The following is a 17,734-nucleotide window of genomic DNA, read 5'->3' as shown; positions in this document are numbered from 1 at the left end:
AACTAGATCAGCAAACAGAGAGAAAATTTGCAATTTTCACCTTCTTTGGCTAGTTCCTGACAATATTACCTTCCTGTAATTCCACATGATAAGTAGATTTGGTGGGATAATAGTAGCTACATCCTGTATCTTATATTTAGTGGAAAATGACAATGGCTTAAATATATAAGGGTTTCAGTTCAGTTCAGTTCAGTCGCTCAGTAGTGTCCGACTCTTTGCGACCCCATGAATTGCAGCACGCCAGGCCTCCCTGTCCATCACCAACTCCTGGAGTTCACTCAGACTCACGTCCATCAAGTCAGTGATGCTATCCAGCCATCTCACCCTCTGTCGTCCCCTTCTCCTCCTGCCCCCAATCCCTCCCAGCATCAGAGTCTTTTCCAATGAGTCAACTCTTTGCATGAGGTGGCCAAAGTACTGGAGTTTCAGCTTTAGCATCATTCCTTCCAAAGAAATCCCAGGGCTGATCTCCTTCAGAATGGACTGGTTGGATCTCCTTGCAGTCCAAGGGACTCTCAAGAGTCTTCTCCAACACCACAGTTCAAAAGCATTAATTCTTCAGCACTCAGCTTTAGCTGTCTTTAAAAAAAAAAAAAACTACAGTAGCCAATCCAGCTAGTATGATAGCTCACTGAGGGAACTCCTTCTGTCTTTCTGCTCTGTAGCATGTATTTCTAGCCTCACAGTCACCTCAAGGTCCAACATGACTGCTGGAGGTCCAGCCATCACATTTACTCTCTAGGCAGGAGAAAGTGAAAAAGCGATTTACCTCCAAACTGAGTTGGTTACCTTCAAGGAGCCTTCAGAGAAGTCTCAAACAACATTTTGTTTACATCTTCTGACAAGCAAGAATCCCTCTTGATGATTGGATTGGAATGGCATTAAATTTGTTTCTGAATCCAAAGAGTGTTAACATCTTTACATCCCAACTTCTGGAAAGTTATCCCAATGTAGTTATACTCTTGAGATCAGCTACACTACCTCCATAGAAACTGGACACTTATCAAAAGAATATCAACTGTTCATCCTGAGTGCTCAGAGAAAGCAATGGCACCCCACTCCAGTACTCTTGCCTGGAAAATCCCATGGATGGAGGAGCCTGGTAGGCTGCTGTCCATGGGGTCGCTACAAGTTGGACATGACTGAGCGACTTCACTTTCACTTTTCACTTTCATGCATTGGAGAAGGAAATGGCAAACCCACTCCAGTATTCTTGCCTGGAGAATCCCAGGGACGGGGGAGCCTGGTTGGGCGCACAGAGTCGGACACAACTGAAGTGACTTAGCAGCAGCATCCTGAGTGCTAATAAGGCTTTCAGAGCACTTTGTATTCAGAGTACCATTTAGTTAAACTTTATATGCAATGTAATCATTAATCCTATCTACCTGGTGAAAACAATTAAACCTCAGTGAAGTTTAGGGACTGGCTCATATAGTGCAAGAGTGAAAGTGCAGGGATTCACAGTTTTCTAGTGTTCTTTCCACTGAATCACACTGTGTGCATCCTATCAAACACTACTGAGCTGTCTTTTTCTTTTCATAGAACTTTCTAAAAGCATTTTGCTTCCTGTTTGTTGGGGGGTGGGGTGGGGAATATACCCATCAATTTACTAGCTGTGTAGACTTTAGGAAGAGATGCTCAAGGATTGTTGCAAGAATTAAACAAAACAATGTGTCTAGAACATGATTTAGACAATGTCTTGTTGTTCAGTCAATAAGTTGTGTGACTCTTTGAGATCCCATGGACTGCAGCATGCTAGGCTCCTCTATCCTTCACTATTTCCCAGAATTTGCTCAAACTCATATTCATTGTGTCAATGATGCCATCCAACCATCTCATCCTCTGTTACCCGCTTCTCATGCCCTCAATCTTTCCCAGCATCAGGGTATTTCCAATGAGTTGACTCTCTGCATCAGGTGGCCAAAATATTAGAGCTTCAGCTTCAGTATCAGTCCTTCTAATGAATGTTCAGGGTTGATTTCCTTTAGGATTGACTGGTTTGATCCCCTTGCAGCCCAAGGGACTCTCAAGAATCCTCTCCAGCACTACAATTCAAAAGCATCAATGCCTAGTGCATGTGAAAAAGAAGTTGCTATCAATATAAGGTTAAAGCCCGTCACTGTATATTTTGGAAGGGAAGTGGTACTGGAGCTTTGCTAGGTGCTGGCACTAAATAAGAAAACTGGGTAACTGCCCATGAAGTGGCCGTGTCAACCAAGTTTGTCCTGAGCCAGGGTCAGGCCACATCTGCTCCACCTTGTCACCCCCACCACTACCATCTACACTTTGATGGAGCAGTATTGCCGAGTGGCCAGGAGTAGGGGGCTGAGGCTGCCAGCCTGGGCGTGAATACCCACACCAGCATTTTACTGATCGTGTGACCTTGGTGAGTTACCTAACCACTCACTGCCTCAGTTTCCTCATCTGTAAATGGGAATACCGGCAATAGTAGCCACGTCATAGGGTGGCTGTGAGGATTGAAGGAACTTGCATAGGTAAAGCACAAAGAACAGTACTTGGATATAATACATTCTAAGCATTTGTGATGTAGACATTTATATCAATACGTATCAGTTCTTTCTGACTCTGGTAGGTTCTGGCCACATTTCATGGCTTGAGAAGAGGAGAAGTCTGAGGATCACAGACTGTTCACCCTCTCTCTCTCCCTGTCTTGCAGGGCGACCTCTTCCTGAACAGCCAAACGTGCAGAATTGTGCAGCGGGAGCTCTTATTTGACTTGGGTGTGGCCTACGGTATCGACTGTCTACTGATTGACCCCACCTTGGGGGGCCGTTGTGACACATTTACCACTTTCGATGTCTCGGTCAGTCCTGAAAACACTACTGTAGAAAGAGACCCTTGGGCCAACAAACAGCCCTTGTGACCTAGCGTGGACCCCGCTCTGAAGACTCAGAGGGCTGGTCCCCAGCGAACATGGGAACCAGGGGCTCAGGAGGCCATAGGACAGGGCTTTTCAGATTCACCATCAACAAGCATCTACTCAGTCCCGTACAGACCTTTCCCATTCTCATTTATCCACCCACCCGTTCATCCCCTCACCATTAAGCGAGCAGCTGTTGGGGACCAACAGTATGCCCTGTTCTGCCAGTCATTTTCTAACCCACCCATCCACTCAGTCATTCACTTATCCATTCAACAAGCAGTTTTTGAGCCTCTGCCAGAATAAACCAGGTGAAACTGCCATGTTTGACAGAGTATGGCTACAAAAATGACCGTGTCATATGGTTCTAATATCTAATATATGTGGCCCATACTTCCATTCACTTGCTCAGGCAGTAACACTGGTTGGACCTCTGTCCTGGGCCCTGCACTGTGCGAGGCACATGTGCATTTCACACTCGTTCATCCATCCAGTACCATTTATTGAGTGTGACCTTTGAGCCTACTATTTGGCCCAATGCCCATCTTACCCCTATCCAACAATAGAAGTAGTGATCATCAACTCCGTTATGTCAATTTGGAAATTGAGTCTCAAAGAGATGAAGTGACTTAAATGGCAAAGTCTGTGACCAGTTGATTTCTATACCAGGTGACTTATAGGCATTCAATAAATACCCAAATTACTAGAATACCAATCAGCCAAAGTAAGGGATGAAAAAACAGTTGTTAACTTCTTAACTTCCAAAGTACATATACGCACATTTTTTTTTTCAGTTAATCATTTTTCCTCACAAATCCCCTGAAAATCAATAGCAAGAATTAGTATCCCTATTTTATAGGTTAGAAGACTAAGGATCAAAGAATGTGATTCACAAAAATTTCACAGCTGATCTCTAAGGGAACTGACACTTGTATCCACATTTCCCATGGCTGCTGTGCCATGTGCCATGTGCGCCTGCCCTGTTGCCCCTTCATCTAATAGGGAACTTATCACCTCAAAGAGCTAACCAAGGAGCTGAGGTCCAAGACAGACCTTAAGAATTCTCTATGGCAAAATTGCAGTGCATTTGTTTTTATATTCTTAATCATAGCTTGAGTCTTAATCAAGATTAAGTTCTTAGTCAAATAATCTTTGCTTTGTTTCCTGATATTCTGGATTTTTAAGTGTTTCTTTTCTTGCATACTAGGGGAATTGTGGAAACTGTATCTTTACTCCCAGTTGCCCCAAGTGGACTAAACCAAAGGTAACTATGAACACGGTGATAATGTTTGGAGAGTGATAGGTTTGTTTCTTTATTAGACCCCAGTTTCCTTATAGGTATGGGTGTGTGTGCATCTGTGTGCATCTGTGAGTGTGTTATAACTGCATGTAACTAATTCATGTCTTTCTTTCAACAATCAGGCCACTGGGATGAGAGGTGAACATTCTTAGCCCAGGGAAACTGTCAGCCCACATTTAAAATCTAGAAGAGTCATGAGATTAAAGACCTAGAAGGGGTTACAAAAACAATGCTAATTATAAAAAATAATAGCTGCCTTTAGTTGGTTGCTGCTTATGTCCCTGGCTCCGTGTTGAATTCTTTATTTTGACATTATCCCCTATTCCCATTATAATACTGAAAAATATATTACTACAATTTATGACAAATGAGTCTCAGAGAGGGTAAGCAATCAGCCCAAGACCACACAGCTATAAGGAACAAAGCTAGGATTAGAGCCTAAAATACAATGTAAGAGTAATGGTTAAGACAATTAAATTCGGAGTCCACAGTTATGGGGACAAATTGCAGTGGGTGATCTTTGACAAGTCACTTAATCTATACGCCTTTGCCCCTGCACATGGAGCTAATAATAGTTCTGTGTGTGATTATTAGGAAAGTAAGTTTTCAAATGTGGGTACAGAGCCTGGCACATAGTAAGTACTAAATATTGGTTTAAGCACTTACTCCAAAGTCAAGCTCTTTCTACCCTACTAGTAACACGTCTAACAGAAACACCCCTACAAAAATGAACTGTAACCCCATACCCTCTCTACTGATGATCTTGGGGGCTTGCCAGACCTCTCTCCTGATAGAAATCTACCTCTTCCCCACTTCCTCCCCAGGTAAACTCATCTTTTGCAAACAGCTCTAAAGGCCCCCAAGTCCTTCTTAAAATGGGGCAAAATCTTTTTTCCGTGGACTCCACCTCTGTCCCCTCCCCCATTCATTTGCCTCTCTATGCCCCTGAGAAACGAATTCCCTGCACAGGGCTCATGGCCATTTGAGGCCTATTTTCTACTTGGGCAGTACCTAGGATCCTCCACTGGGGGAAGACTAGAGCCAAGAGCCCAAGTACAGGGATGGAAGGTGGAGGGATGGTTGGATCTCTTCCTTTAGGGCCAGAAGCAGAAGTGTCTGTACGACTTGCCCTTCAAGAGGAACCTGGAAGGCTGCAGACAGCTTTGCACTCTGGTGATACAGCTCCCCAAGTGCTGCAAGGGCTACTTCTGGCCAGACTGTCAGGGTAAGAGTGCTCTTATTATCTTGTGATTCTGAAGTGATTGCACAATCACTATGGAGCATTTGAAAGTACCAGAAGTATAAAGTGGAAGGTGAGGATGGGGGAGCAAGGGAGTATATTGTTCTTAATGATTCTACTAAGAAAAGATCCAAAAGCAATTATTCTAAAGAGTTGTGTAGCTTTCCTTCTCCATTTTTTTTTTTCTTATCATATTTGGTTTTTACAGAGTTGAGATTCTGCTGTACAAAGGTTGTAAATCATGTGTTTTCTGCTTAATGTTATAGAATAAGACATTTCCCATGATGCTAGAAACCCTATATTTTATTTTTGAAATGATACTGATTCCAGTCTATGATACTGATAAGCACACTAGTTTAAATGCATCTAAGGACATCCAGCTCAGCAGGGTGCTATATCAATGTGGTATATGTGGGCCACTATTTCCTAAAAACTCCCCTGATAAAAGATGTATAACATCACCCTTCCTCCCTAAGCTCGCCCTTTCAGGAAAGGGCTCCTGAAACCCCTGGGTCTAGATACAACTTCTACCCAATAATGCAGCAGCAACAGCATAACAAATGCCATAGAACTTCCTGACCACCATGCACTGTTTTAAATGAACACATTTATTGAGTGCTACTTCCCATACAGGGCTTCCCTGGTGGCTCAGTGGTAAAGAATCCTCCTGCCAGTGGAGGAGACGCAGGTTCGATCCCTGGGTCAGGACGATCCCCTGGAGAAGGAAATGGCAATCTACTCCAGTATTCTTGCCTGTGAAATCCCATGGATAGAGAAGCCTGGCAGGCTATAGTCTAGTCAGTCGACTTGAAGACCAAAGAACAAAACAATTTCCCATATATGGCAATACATCTGAACCTCTCAACAAACCCTAAGAAGCAGCTTCCATTGTCACCCCCATTTTACAGATGAGAAAGTGGAGGTGCACATTGAATAAGAAGCAAGTCCAAGTTCCCCCATTGTGTCTCCAGGAGCCATGATTTTAGGTATAATGGGCTTTCCTGGTGTCTCAGTGGTAAATAATCCATCTGTTATATAGGAGACATAAGAGTTCAGTTCAGTTCAGTCACTCAGTCATGTCTGACTCTTTGCGACTCCATGGACTGCAGCATGCCAGGCCTGCCTGTCCATCACCAACTCCCAGAGTTTATTCAAATTCATGTCCATTAAGTCCGTGATCCCATCCAGCCATCTCATCCTCTGTCGTCCCCTTCTCCTCCTGCTTTCAGTCTTTCCCAGCATCAGGGTCTTTCCCAATGAGTCAGTTCTTCACATCAGGTGGCCAGAGTATTGGAGTTTACACTTCAACATCAGTCCTTCCAATGAATATTCAGGACTGATTTCCTTTAGGATGGACTGGTTGGATCTCCTTGCTGTCCAAGGGACTCTCAAGAGTCTTCTCCAACACCACAGTTCAAAAACATCCATTCTTCAGCACTCAGCTTTCTTTATAGTCCAACTCTTACATCCATACATGACTATTGGAAAAACCATAGCTTTGACTAGATGGAACTTTGTTGGTAAAGTAATGTCTCTGCTTTTAATATGCTATCTAGGTTGGTCATAACTTTTCTTCCAAGTAGCAAGTGTCTTTTAATTTCATGGCTGCAGTCACTATCTGCACTGGTTTTGGAGCCCAAAAAAATAAAGTCTCTCACTGTTTCCACTGTTTCCCCATCTGTTTGCCATGAAGTGATGGGACTAGATGCCATGATCTTCGTTTTCTGAATGTTGAGTTTTAAGCCAACTTTTTAACTCTCATCTTTCACTTTCATCAAGAGGCTTTTTAGTTCCTCTTCACTTTCTGCCATAAGGGTGGTGTCATCTGCATATCTGAGGTTATTGATATTTCTCCCAGCAATCTTGATTCTAGCTTGTGCTTCATCCAGCCCAGGTTTCTCATGATGTACTCTGCATATAAGTTAAATAAGCAGGGTGACAATATACAGCTTTGACATGCTCTTTCCCTATTTGGAACCAGTCTGTTGTTCCATGTCCAGTTCTAACTGTTGCTTCCTGACCTGCATACAGACATAAAAGATGTGGGCTCAATCCCTGGATGGGGGAAGATCCCTGGGAGAAGGAGATGGCAATCCACTCCAGTATTCTTGCCTGGGAAATCCCATGAACAGAGGAGCCTGGCAGGCTACAGTACATGGGGTTACAAAGAGTTGAACTCGACTTAGTAAATCACCACCATACTTTATTTATCATGATCCAGTTGAGAAAATTCCAGGCTGAGAGTCTACACAATTACTCAACCTTCAGTCCATTCTCCATCACTAAAGCATAGACCATTCACCAAAGTCAGTGCCATCCCATACGTTTGTTCAGTGCTTTATATTTTCAAATGCTGCTGGTTACAGTATTTCATTTGATCCTCATAGTCACAACATGGAATAGGGCAAGGGGACATCATCATCACCATCTTAACATCATCCTCATCTTAACTCTAGAGTTAAGAAAACTCTGAAGCTCAGAGCAAATTCATTATTCAGCCCAGACCAGCAAGCCCAGGTCCACGTGTGTGCTCAGTCACTTCGAATGTGTCCGACTCTTTGCAACCCCATGGACTGTGTAGCACACCAGGCTCCCCTGTCCTGGAGATTCTCCAGGCAAGAATACTGGAATGCATTGCCATTTCCTCCTCCAGGGGATTGTCCTGACCCAGGGATGAAACCCACGTCTCTGATGTCTCCTGCATTGGCAGGAGGTTTCTTTGCCAAATCCAGGTCTCCTGACCCCCAAATACAGCACACAGTTCAATACATCACCCTTCCAGTCCTATCAGATACATTTAAACTATCAGCCAGTGGCTTACCCTAAACATCCAGTGACACTATATGGATGTGTCCCCAGGAAAACAGACCTCCTAGACTAATAGAGGACAGAACCCACAGCTGAGGTCAGGTTAGCAGCACATTTACAAAGGCACTGAGCTGCTCTGGGCCTAGGGAGACTGTTCAGTCACTGCTGTTTCATCTCTTCCAGCCTGCCCTGGAGGCCCAGATACCCCATGTAATAACCGGGGTATCTGCCTGGATCCGTACTCACCCAGCAGACAGTGTCAATGCAACAGCGGCTTCAACGGGACAACATGTGAGCTGTGCTGGCCGGGGAGATTCGGGCCTGACTGCCAGCGTACGTGGCATCCCCTCCACTGAGTTTTCGCCTGTCATCAGCTGGGCGTGCATCCTTGCCTGATGCGTACCATCCACCTGGGCTAGAAGCATCCGTCCTCTTTTTTCCCAGCCTCCCATTTGCCTGCTCTTTTTTCCTCCTCGGATATTTTCCCAATTTCCATCCACCAATTGAAATTCACATCCCCAGGAGCCACCCAGGCAAGCTGTAGCCAACCAATGCTCATTCAGTCATTTGACTACCATGTATATGCTGAGTCTTTACTAATATCAATAGCTCACGTGTATGAAGTGCCTGCCATGTGCCCGGCAGGTATGTAGTAGCATCTTATCCTCACAACAAGCCTTCGAAGTGGGAGCTATTATTATCTCTCCTTACAGATGGATAAGGTGAGGCACAAAGAGCCTAAGTGACTTGATCAAAAGCCAGGAATAGTTCTAAATTGTAGGGGTACAGGGTATGAGAAGGGGATAGAATCTCAGCTTTCAAGGAGTTACACTCAAAGGGAAGAAATAAAAATAACAGAAACAAAAATAGACATAAAGGTACAAAGAGAAAAAGGCAGGTGAAGGAGATCAAGAAAGAAAGGAAATACAACTCCAGAAAACATCTCACAAAATATTTGAGTAGAGACCTAGCCGAGATGAGGACTTCGGTGGCTCAGACGGTAAAGTGTCTGTCTACAATGCGGGAGACCCGGGTTCGATCCCTGGGTCGGGAAGATCCGCTGGAGAAGGAAATGGCAATCCACTCCAGTACTATTGCCTGGAAAATCCCATGGACAGAGGAGCCTGGTAGGCTACAGTCCGTGGGGTCGCAAAGAGTCGGACACGACTGAGCGACTTCACTTTCACTTTCGCTTTCTAGCAGAGATGAAGGGGCCAGGTGTGGGGATATCCATAATAGCTCTATCCAGTCAAATTTCAGTGATGCTGGAAATGCTGCCTAACTCTGCCATGAGGAAGCCACTAGCCATGTGTGGATATGGAACACACAGAGTCTGTGACTGAGGGGCTGATTTTTGTTAATTTTAATTAGTTTATATTTAAATAGCCATGTATGATGACTGGCTGCTCTGTGGGACAGTGCAGACTAAAGGAATGACTTTGTGGGAAGAGAGGCAAGTGCAAAGGCCCTGAGGTAGGACAATGTTCAGCATGCAAGGCCCAGCCAAGCGGCCGAGGTAGCTGAGCAGAGTGGGCAAAGAAGAGAGAGGGAACACAGAGGTGGGCTCAGAAGGTCGCCAGGGGCCAGATAATATGGGGGCTGCTTGGCCAGAGACAGATCTTCAGCATCTCATCTAAGTGCGGTGGCGGCCAGTGAAGGATTGTGAAAGGGCCACCCCAGCTGCCCTGTGCAGAGAGTACCATGGGAAAGCAGGAGCAAAAGAAGGGCCGGCTTTGGGGACGCTAATGCCCCAATCCAGGTGAGAGATGGCAGTGCCTTGGGCTAAGGTGTTGGTGCTGGAGGTGGTCAGAAGCAGAAGGAATGTTTCTTGAAGCTTTGACTTTTAAATGGATTTCTGTTAGGAGGCCCAGATAAGGTTCCCTTCCCTTTCTGTTCTATTTCATACCCCATGACACCCTCTACTTCTGTAATTTACAACACTCAGCATATTTATCATTACATGTTCAATAGCCCATTACCCCTAGACTGTAAGCTCCCTGAGAATAGGGACCTTATGTCTTATGTTTTCCACTGTAACCTCATTGCCTGGTAGCCTGTGCCTCATGGTAGCCACTAAGTTTATTTTTTGTAAGTTTGAATGAATGAATGTGAATAAGCACGGGGCCTCCCACACTGACCACACAGCCAGCACATGGCCAGTGAGCTGGCAGATTGGACTTCAATCCCAGATCCCTGCTGACTGACCACATTCCAACTTGCTCTACAGCTTGTGGCTGCTCAGACCATGGACAGTGCGATGACGGGATCACAGGCTCTGGAGAGTGCATCTGCGAGACAGGGTGGACGGGCCGCTTCTGCGACACCCAGACAGGTCTGTTGTGAGGGTGATTGGCTGCCAGCAGCCCCTCGCTGCAGCAGACCTTGCCAAGAGCAGCCGACTGAGGGTGGGGGTCTGAGTGACATCTGAAAAAAACAGCTGAGCAGGGGTTCACTTATCCACGAGGAAAGATGGCTACGCGGCCCTGGGGTCAGGAGGTCTGGGGACCCAGAGGAAACGAGATGAAAAGATTGAACGCAAACCCAGGAAACCAGCCTGCAGTCCTGTCTGTCATGGAAGGACCCACCTCAAGCAAAGGACTATTGGGCAGGAATGGTCCCTCAGGATCACTGCCCAGGTCTGGTTGTGTGTGAACACAGAGTTGGAGGGTTTCATGGAAAATACAGTATTCCGTGGAGGCCAGGATCTGACCCTGAACTCTGCTACTTACTAGACAAATGGCCTCAGCAAAGCCACCCTCTCGGAATCTTGATATACTCGTCCGTAAACAGAGAGCCTCTTGCACGGCTTGTAGGGAAGGACTGTTGTGAGGGTCAGGGTCATGGGTTTGGAGCGCCAGTGCATGTGGGCACTCAGGAACAGTAGCTGCCAGTATCATCGTCAGTTACTGTCATCTTTGTCATGACCTCAGTCCTTACTGAGCTGTCAGTTTTCTGAGTTCTCCCTTGCACCCTGAGCCCTATGTTCCAGTCAAAAGGTCTAAGGTGTGAAGGTTGATGATCCAGTTGTCACTTCATCGTCCCTGGGGGCAGAAGGGCGTGACCAAGCTTTTCTTTTGAGTAACAGCAACCCAAATAGCCAGAATCCTGGCAGTCCTCATAACTTCAGTCCCTCCCCCTCCTTCCCTCCCTGCTTCTCCCCCTCCCCCTTCTTCCTCCGCTCTCCTCCCCCTCCTTCTCTCCTAACCATCCCATGGCTTCATGCTGCCCCTGGATACTGCAGCCCCTTTCAATTACCAAAGCCCCAGATTAGTGGTACCTAAGAAGGCCCTTGAAATTCCAGATGTTCAAGTTGGATTTAGAAGAGGCAGAGGAACCAGAGTTAGAATTGCCAACATCCATTGGAGCATAGAAAAATAAGAGAATTCCAGAAAAATATCTACTTCTGCTTCATTGACTACACTAATGCCTTTGACTGTGCAGATCACAACAAACTGGAAATTTCTCAAAGAGATGGGAATACCAGACCACCTTACCTGCCTCCTGAGAAATCTGTATGCAGGTCAGGAAGCAACAGTTAGAATCAGACATGGAACAATGGACTGGTTCCAAATGGGGAAAGGAGTAAATCAAGGCTGTATACTGTCACCCTGCTTATTTAACTTCTATGCAGAGTACATCAGGCAAAATGCTGGGCTGAATGAAGCACAAGCAGGAATCAAGATTGCTGGGAGAAATATCAATAACCTCAGATACACAGATGATACACCCTTATGGCAGAAAGCAAAGAAGAACTAAAGAGCCTCTTGATGGAGGTGAAAGAGGAGAGTGATAAACTTGGCTTAAAAACATTCAAAAGATGAAGATCATGGTATCCAGTCCCATCACTTCATGGCAATGAGATGGGGAAACAATGGAAACAGTGAGAGACTTTATTTTCTTGGGCTCCAAATCACTGCAGATGGTGACTGCAGCCATGAAATTAAAAGACACTTGCTCCTTGGAAGAAAAGCTATGACCAACTTAGCATATTAAAAAGCAGAGACATTACTTTGCCGACAAAGGTCTGTATTGTCAAAGCTGTGGTTTTTCCAGTAGTCATGTATGGATGTGAGAATTGGGCCATAAAGAAGGCTGAATGCCGAAGAATTGATGCTTTTGAACTGTGGTGTTGGAGAAGACCCTCGAGAGCCCCTTGGACTGCAAGGAGACGAAACCAGTCAGTCTTAAAGGAAATCAGTCCTGAATATTCATTGGAAGGACTGATGCTGGAGCTGAAGCTCTAATACTTTGGCCACCTGATGTGAAGAGCTGACTCACTGGAAAAGACACTGATGCTGGGAAATACTGAAGGCAGGAGGAAAAGGCGGTGACAGAGGATGAGATGGTTAAATAGCATCACCCACTCAATAGATATGTGTTTAAGGAAACTCCGGGAGATAGTGAAGGACACGGAAGCCTGGCGTGCTGCAGTCTATGACATCACAAAGAGTTGGAGACAAGAACAAAGAAGACCCTGGAATTTCTGCTCCAATTTAACCATCTCTTCTGGAATCCCGTGCTCTCAGGGCCAAAGAGCTAGTCTGCAAAATTCATCCTTGATGGCAGACTTTGAGGTATAAAGTTTTCACTGGTTGCCCCTAAGGTTAACATCTTTGCATTTTGATCTGGATAACATGGCAGAAATAAAGTCTTAATACAAAAGAATAATTCTGGAATCTCAGAATCCCAGGCTGGGAGGGACCTTAGTAAATCACCCCATTATGACCCATCTTGCAGCTGTAAGGGGGCACTTTAGAAACACAGGGGCAGCCAGATGGCATCTTGGAAGATGCCTTAGCTGGATCCCAACGCCTCACATCACGGTGGGAGATGAATTATGACTTCTTTCTTTTCAGCTTTGGCTCCCGTGTGCACGCCTCCTTGTTCTGCTCATGCTACCTGTAAGAACAACAACACATGCGAATGTAACCTGAACTATGAAGGAGACGGAATAACGTGCACAGGTAAGTCCCGTCTGTGCACGGGTGGACCAGCAGCGGGGTGCAGGGGTGGAGTGGAACTCAGTCAGGGGACCTGGGCTCCGTCCCAGCCCTTCTGCTTCCTGCTTGGGCTGCTTCAGCAACACCTACCCTCTCTGTGATGGGTTTGCTCATGCCTAACCTGCCCACTTCCCAGGCCATGACTTTGAACTTGCTTTGCAAACTGCAATGCACTTCGTTTTACGGTGTTTTTGTAACTTTACAAATAATCCAGTCTTATTTTATTGAGAAAATATTCTATAGTATCTTAAGACAGTGCTTCCCTCAGATACAACTTAGCAACTAAACAGCAATTGTATTTTTTTTTCAAGTAGGTCACGCATTTTATTTCTTTTTTTTTTTTGATTCATTCTTTTTTTTTAATTTTATTTTATTTTTAAACTTTACATAATTGTATTAGTTTTGCCAAATATCAAAATGAATCAAAACAACAGTGAAACCTACACTTACTCTCACCACTCAGTGAGAATCACTCTGCACACAGCTATGTCTGTCTCTAGTAGTTAGGATATGGGTTCAGCCACACAGAGATCCAAATAAACAGTGGCATAAACAAAGCCGGTGTTTAGATATTTATTTTTATCTTGTTTAGTACTTTGGATGGAGGTATCCAGAGCTAACATAGGGTTTCTCTGTGAAAGTCTGGGGCCCAGACTCCTTCTGTCTTGTTGCTCTGCCATTGTTCACTCACCTGGCCTGAGATGGCCACGACCAAAAGCACATCCCAGGAAGCAGAAGGAAAGAAAGTCAGGGTGGGGGGAAGCAAACCTCATTCCCTTTAAGGACATACCTAGAGCTTTCCATGTGGCATGGCGCTAGTGGTAAAGAACCCACCTGCCAATGCAGAAGACGCGGTTCAGTCCCTGGGTCAGGAAGATCCCCTGGAGGAGGAAATGGCAACCCACTCCAGTATTCTTGCCTGGAGAATCTCATGGACAGGGGAGCCTGGTGGGCTATAGTCCATGGGGTCACAAAGAGTCAGACACGGCTGAGGCAACTTAGCACACACAGAAGTTGCTAAACTCCTGTCTGCTCCATCACATTGTCTAGAACCTCATTCTCTGTCACACCTGGGACAAAGGAACCTGAGAAATAGAGTCTTCAGTTGGCCAACCATGAGCTAAGCTATAAATCTCAGATAGAAAAAGGAGACAGGAGATATTAGGGGAAAACTAGCAGTCTCAGACACATGTACCTTCTGTTTTCATGAACATTAATGAAAACATGAATGTCCCTATTCATATAGGGACAGATACTTTCTTTACAGAACTGAGATCTTGCTATTCCCGCTACTTTATAATCTGCCACAAGGCAGTCCAGAATTGGCTTAGCATCCTCAGTGGCAGCAAAGACCTAGGTTCTGTCTGTCCGCTCTGCCAGCCTCGGGCCTTCTGTCCTCATGTTCATGCTCTCAGCCAGAGAGGCAGAGGAGAGAAGCCAAAGGGCTTTCCAGCTACTCCTGGGCCTGGAGCTAATCTATTAGTAAGTTGAAATTTGGGGGCTTGTGAAAACAAAGGTTAAGAGGCAACACAAAAGAGTGGGGGAAATGTGGGCTTTGGAATCAAACCACCCTGGGTTTAAAACCAGCCCCTCCACGTTGTAGCTAGTTTGCCTTTGATGGTCAGTTAAGCTCTGAGTTTCAGTTTCTTCATCTGTAGAATGGAGGTAACAGTGTCTGTGTCACAAGGTGCTCAGTAGTGCCTTAACCCTACACACACACACACACACACACAACTGTGTCCTATGTTAAAAACCCAAACTCATTAGAAAACTACTATCAAAATGGAGCCTAGAAGTTTATGATTAAAAAGGGCAGAGGTGGACAGATATCCCCAGGCCTGGTCTATCAGGGCGGGGTCCCCAGCCTCCAGAATCTAACACCTGATGATCTAAGGTGGAACTGATGTAATGATAATAGAAACAAGGTGCACAGTAAACGTAATGAGCTTGAATCACCCTGAAACCAACCCCCGGCCCCTGGGAAGATTGTCTTCCATGGAACCAGTCCCTGGTGCCAAAAAGGTTGGGGACCATAGTGTTAGGGTGTTAGCCACAGGACACTAGTGTTGGCAGAGGTAGCACAGAGGCCACCAGGCACCGGGAGAGGCGGCACTGACATGTTGGGGCCCATTTCCTTGCCTGGTGCACCTGGTCCTGGGGTGACCCACACCCTGATCTGAAGCCCCTGTTACACAGAGTCTACCTTTCTCTGCTCTTGCAGTTGTGGATTTCTGCAAACAGAACAACGGCGGGTGTGCAAAGGTCGCCAAGTGCTCCCAGAAGGGCACGAAGGTCTCCTGCAGCTGTCAGAAGGGCTACCAGGGGGATGGCCACAGCTGCACGGCGATTGACCCCTGTGCAGACGGCCTCAATGGCAGGTGTCACGAGCATGCCACCTGCAAGATGACTGGCCCGGTGAGTCTCTGTCCCAGGGAAATGGGGGGTGGGGTACCACCTGTGCCTCCCTCAGCCTGGCTTCTCCACTCAGGTCACCACTGGCCTCTTCCTAAGCCTTCTTCCCACCCAAGTCTATTTCTCTATTTCTTGATAAGTCAACAAGCTAAATACAACATGGAACCTGATGCAGGAAAAGGACCTTCCTGGAAAAACTGGTTAGGTCCACTTAAAGTCTATTGTTTAGTTAATAGTAACACATCAACACTAGTTTTTTAATTTTGACAATGAACTGTAATTAGGTAAGATGTTAACATTAGGAAAGACTGGGTGGAGAGTATAAGGGAACTACTCTCTGCATCTTTTTTTTTTTAATTTTTTTTTTTGCGTCTTTTCTATAAATCTAAAATTATTCAAAATACAAATCAAAAAAGTAAGAAGTGGCAGGAAAAGTGCACTCACACCTTTTTAGAGTGCAGTCAGTGCCCTGTTGCCCCTTTCTCTGATGGGAAGGGAAGACGGTGGGAGATGATGTCCATTAGGGCTACAAATGTGAACTCAACAGTCAGGCAGCCTCTGAGTCTTGGCTCCTGGCCTGATATGCTGTGCAGTCTGGGGCTGGCTGCTTAACCTCTCTGAGCCTCAGTTTCCTTAGCCACAAATTATGAGCCTTATAATAATGCAGACCTCACAGGATCGTTCATGGGGATTAAAGGACATCATTCATTGGCTCAACAAATGGTCATCAAGCACCTACTGTGTGCTGTTGTAGCTGTCAGGGATGTAGCGATCAAAAGTTTATACGTGATAGAAGGAAGAGGCATGCTCAGTTCTGAAATCAGTCCAGTGTGATAAAAGGGATCAGGAGACAGGGAGGGTCTCTCTGAGGAAGTGACAACTGAGCTGAGATGTAAAGGAGGACACTCCATCCTGAGTCTGGACAAAAGCAAGACAGAGCAGTAACTCAACTCCCACTGGCCAGGAGGGGCATGTTGCTCATCCTTCTGAGCATCTCCTATGCTGGATGGTAGCCCGTGGAGCACATGGGATTCTGGGGGCCCAGAGAAAAGGCTCTTTCATCTTTCCTGTTCTCCCCCTAGGGCAAGCACAAATGTGAATGTAAAAGTCATTATGTGGGAGACGGGCTGGACTGTGAGCCAGAGCAGCTACCCATCGACCGCTGCCTGCAGGACAACGGGCAGTGCCATGCCAATGCCGACTGTGCCGACCTCCACTTCCAAGGTCAGAGTGATCTTGACCCAAAGTGCCTGATCTTAAGGGTTGGGGAAGGAAGCTCTGTAAGAGCAAAAGGGAAAAGTCTTAAAAACTGGGACCAAACAGCCCATGCATTGCCCAGGAAGTAGTGGGCTTCTGCAGTCCAGGGGCAGAGTACACTCAGAACTGGACTGTGAATGTTAGAACTAGGAGCTCGCTCGCAGGTTGGCTACTATACTCACTCTTCCCTGGTTGCTTAGCAACCCTTGCCACTGTGGATTGGAAGTGAATCTGAGGAGCATAGTTTAAGATATTAAATAACAAAGAGATAGTGCCTCCCACAAGCAGAGCAGCAGTTTCTTAGTAGTTGTTTTAATAATAGCACATCAATCAGCATATATACTACATTCATTTCCATGGATGATTTGAATGGTTTATCATAAACCCACAGGTAGAATCACACTAAGAATCATAACACACAATAAAAAGCCAGGTAGCACTGCAGAGATGTGGGTAGTGGGGCATCTTGACCCCTGATGGAGAAAAGCCATTTGGGACCCATGAGTGGGGTTCTGAACATGGGGCAAGGAGTGACCGCAGTGGTTCAGAAGGCGATTCAGAGCATCGTGCATTGTGGCTGATCGGGATTTACTGTTTGTTTTATAGACATGGTAATTTTAGTGGCGCAGCTTTCTGACATCTCAGTAATAACTGTTAATTTAACACCTGCTATGTACTGGCTTGGTCTGTTTGGGCTGCTGCAATATAGCCCAGGTGGCATATAAACAACAGAAATTTATTTCTCAGCTCTGGAGGCTGGAAACCTGAGATCAGGGTGCCCACGTGGTGGGGTTCTGCTGAGGACTGTCTTCCAGGTTGCAGACCACTGACTTCTC

At 45.8% G+C, this 17,734-nt stretch overlaps 1 protein-coding gene across 1 annotated transcript in view; it reads left to right on the top strand.

The window, feature by feature from the left end:
- The window catches only part of STAB2 (stabilin 2), a 172,033-nt gene that overhangs the window by 133,415 nt on the left and 20,884 nt on the right, over positions 1–17,734 (top strand). Inside the window, exons 53-60 of the mRNA XM_027541952.1 lie at positions 2,678–2,824; positions 4,089–4,145; positions 5,280–5,406; positions 8,413–8,562; positions 10,457–10,561; positions 13,086–13,193; positions 15,451–15,644; positions 16,724–16,865. Of these exons, the coding sequence (XP_027397753.1) occupies positions 2,678–2,824; positions 4,089–4,145; positions 5,280–5,406; positions 8,413–8,562; positions 10,457–10,561; positions 13,086–13,193; positions 15,451–15,644; positions 16,724–16,865 (1,030 nt within the window). The remainder of the gene's footprint in view (positions 1–2,677; positions 2,825–4,088; positions 4,146–5,279; positions 5,407–8,412; positions 8,563–10,456; positions 10,562–13,085; positions 13,194–15,450; positions 15,645–16,723; positions 16,866–17,734) is intronic.

This window comes from Bos indicus x Bos taurus, chromosome 5 (genome assembly GCF_003369695.1).
Source record: "Bos indicus x Bos taurus breed Angus x Brahman F1 hybrid chromosome 5, Bos_hybrid_MaternalHap_v2.0, whole genome shotgun sequence".
NCBI classification, from domain to species: Eukaryota; Metazoa; Chordata; class Mammalia; order Artiodactyla; family Bovidae; genus Bos; species Bos indicus x Bos taurus.
This window is presented reverse-complemented; position numbering and strand designations above follow the sequence as displayed.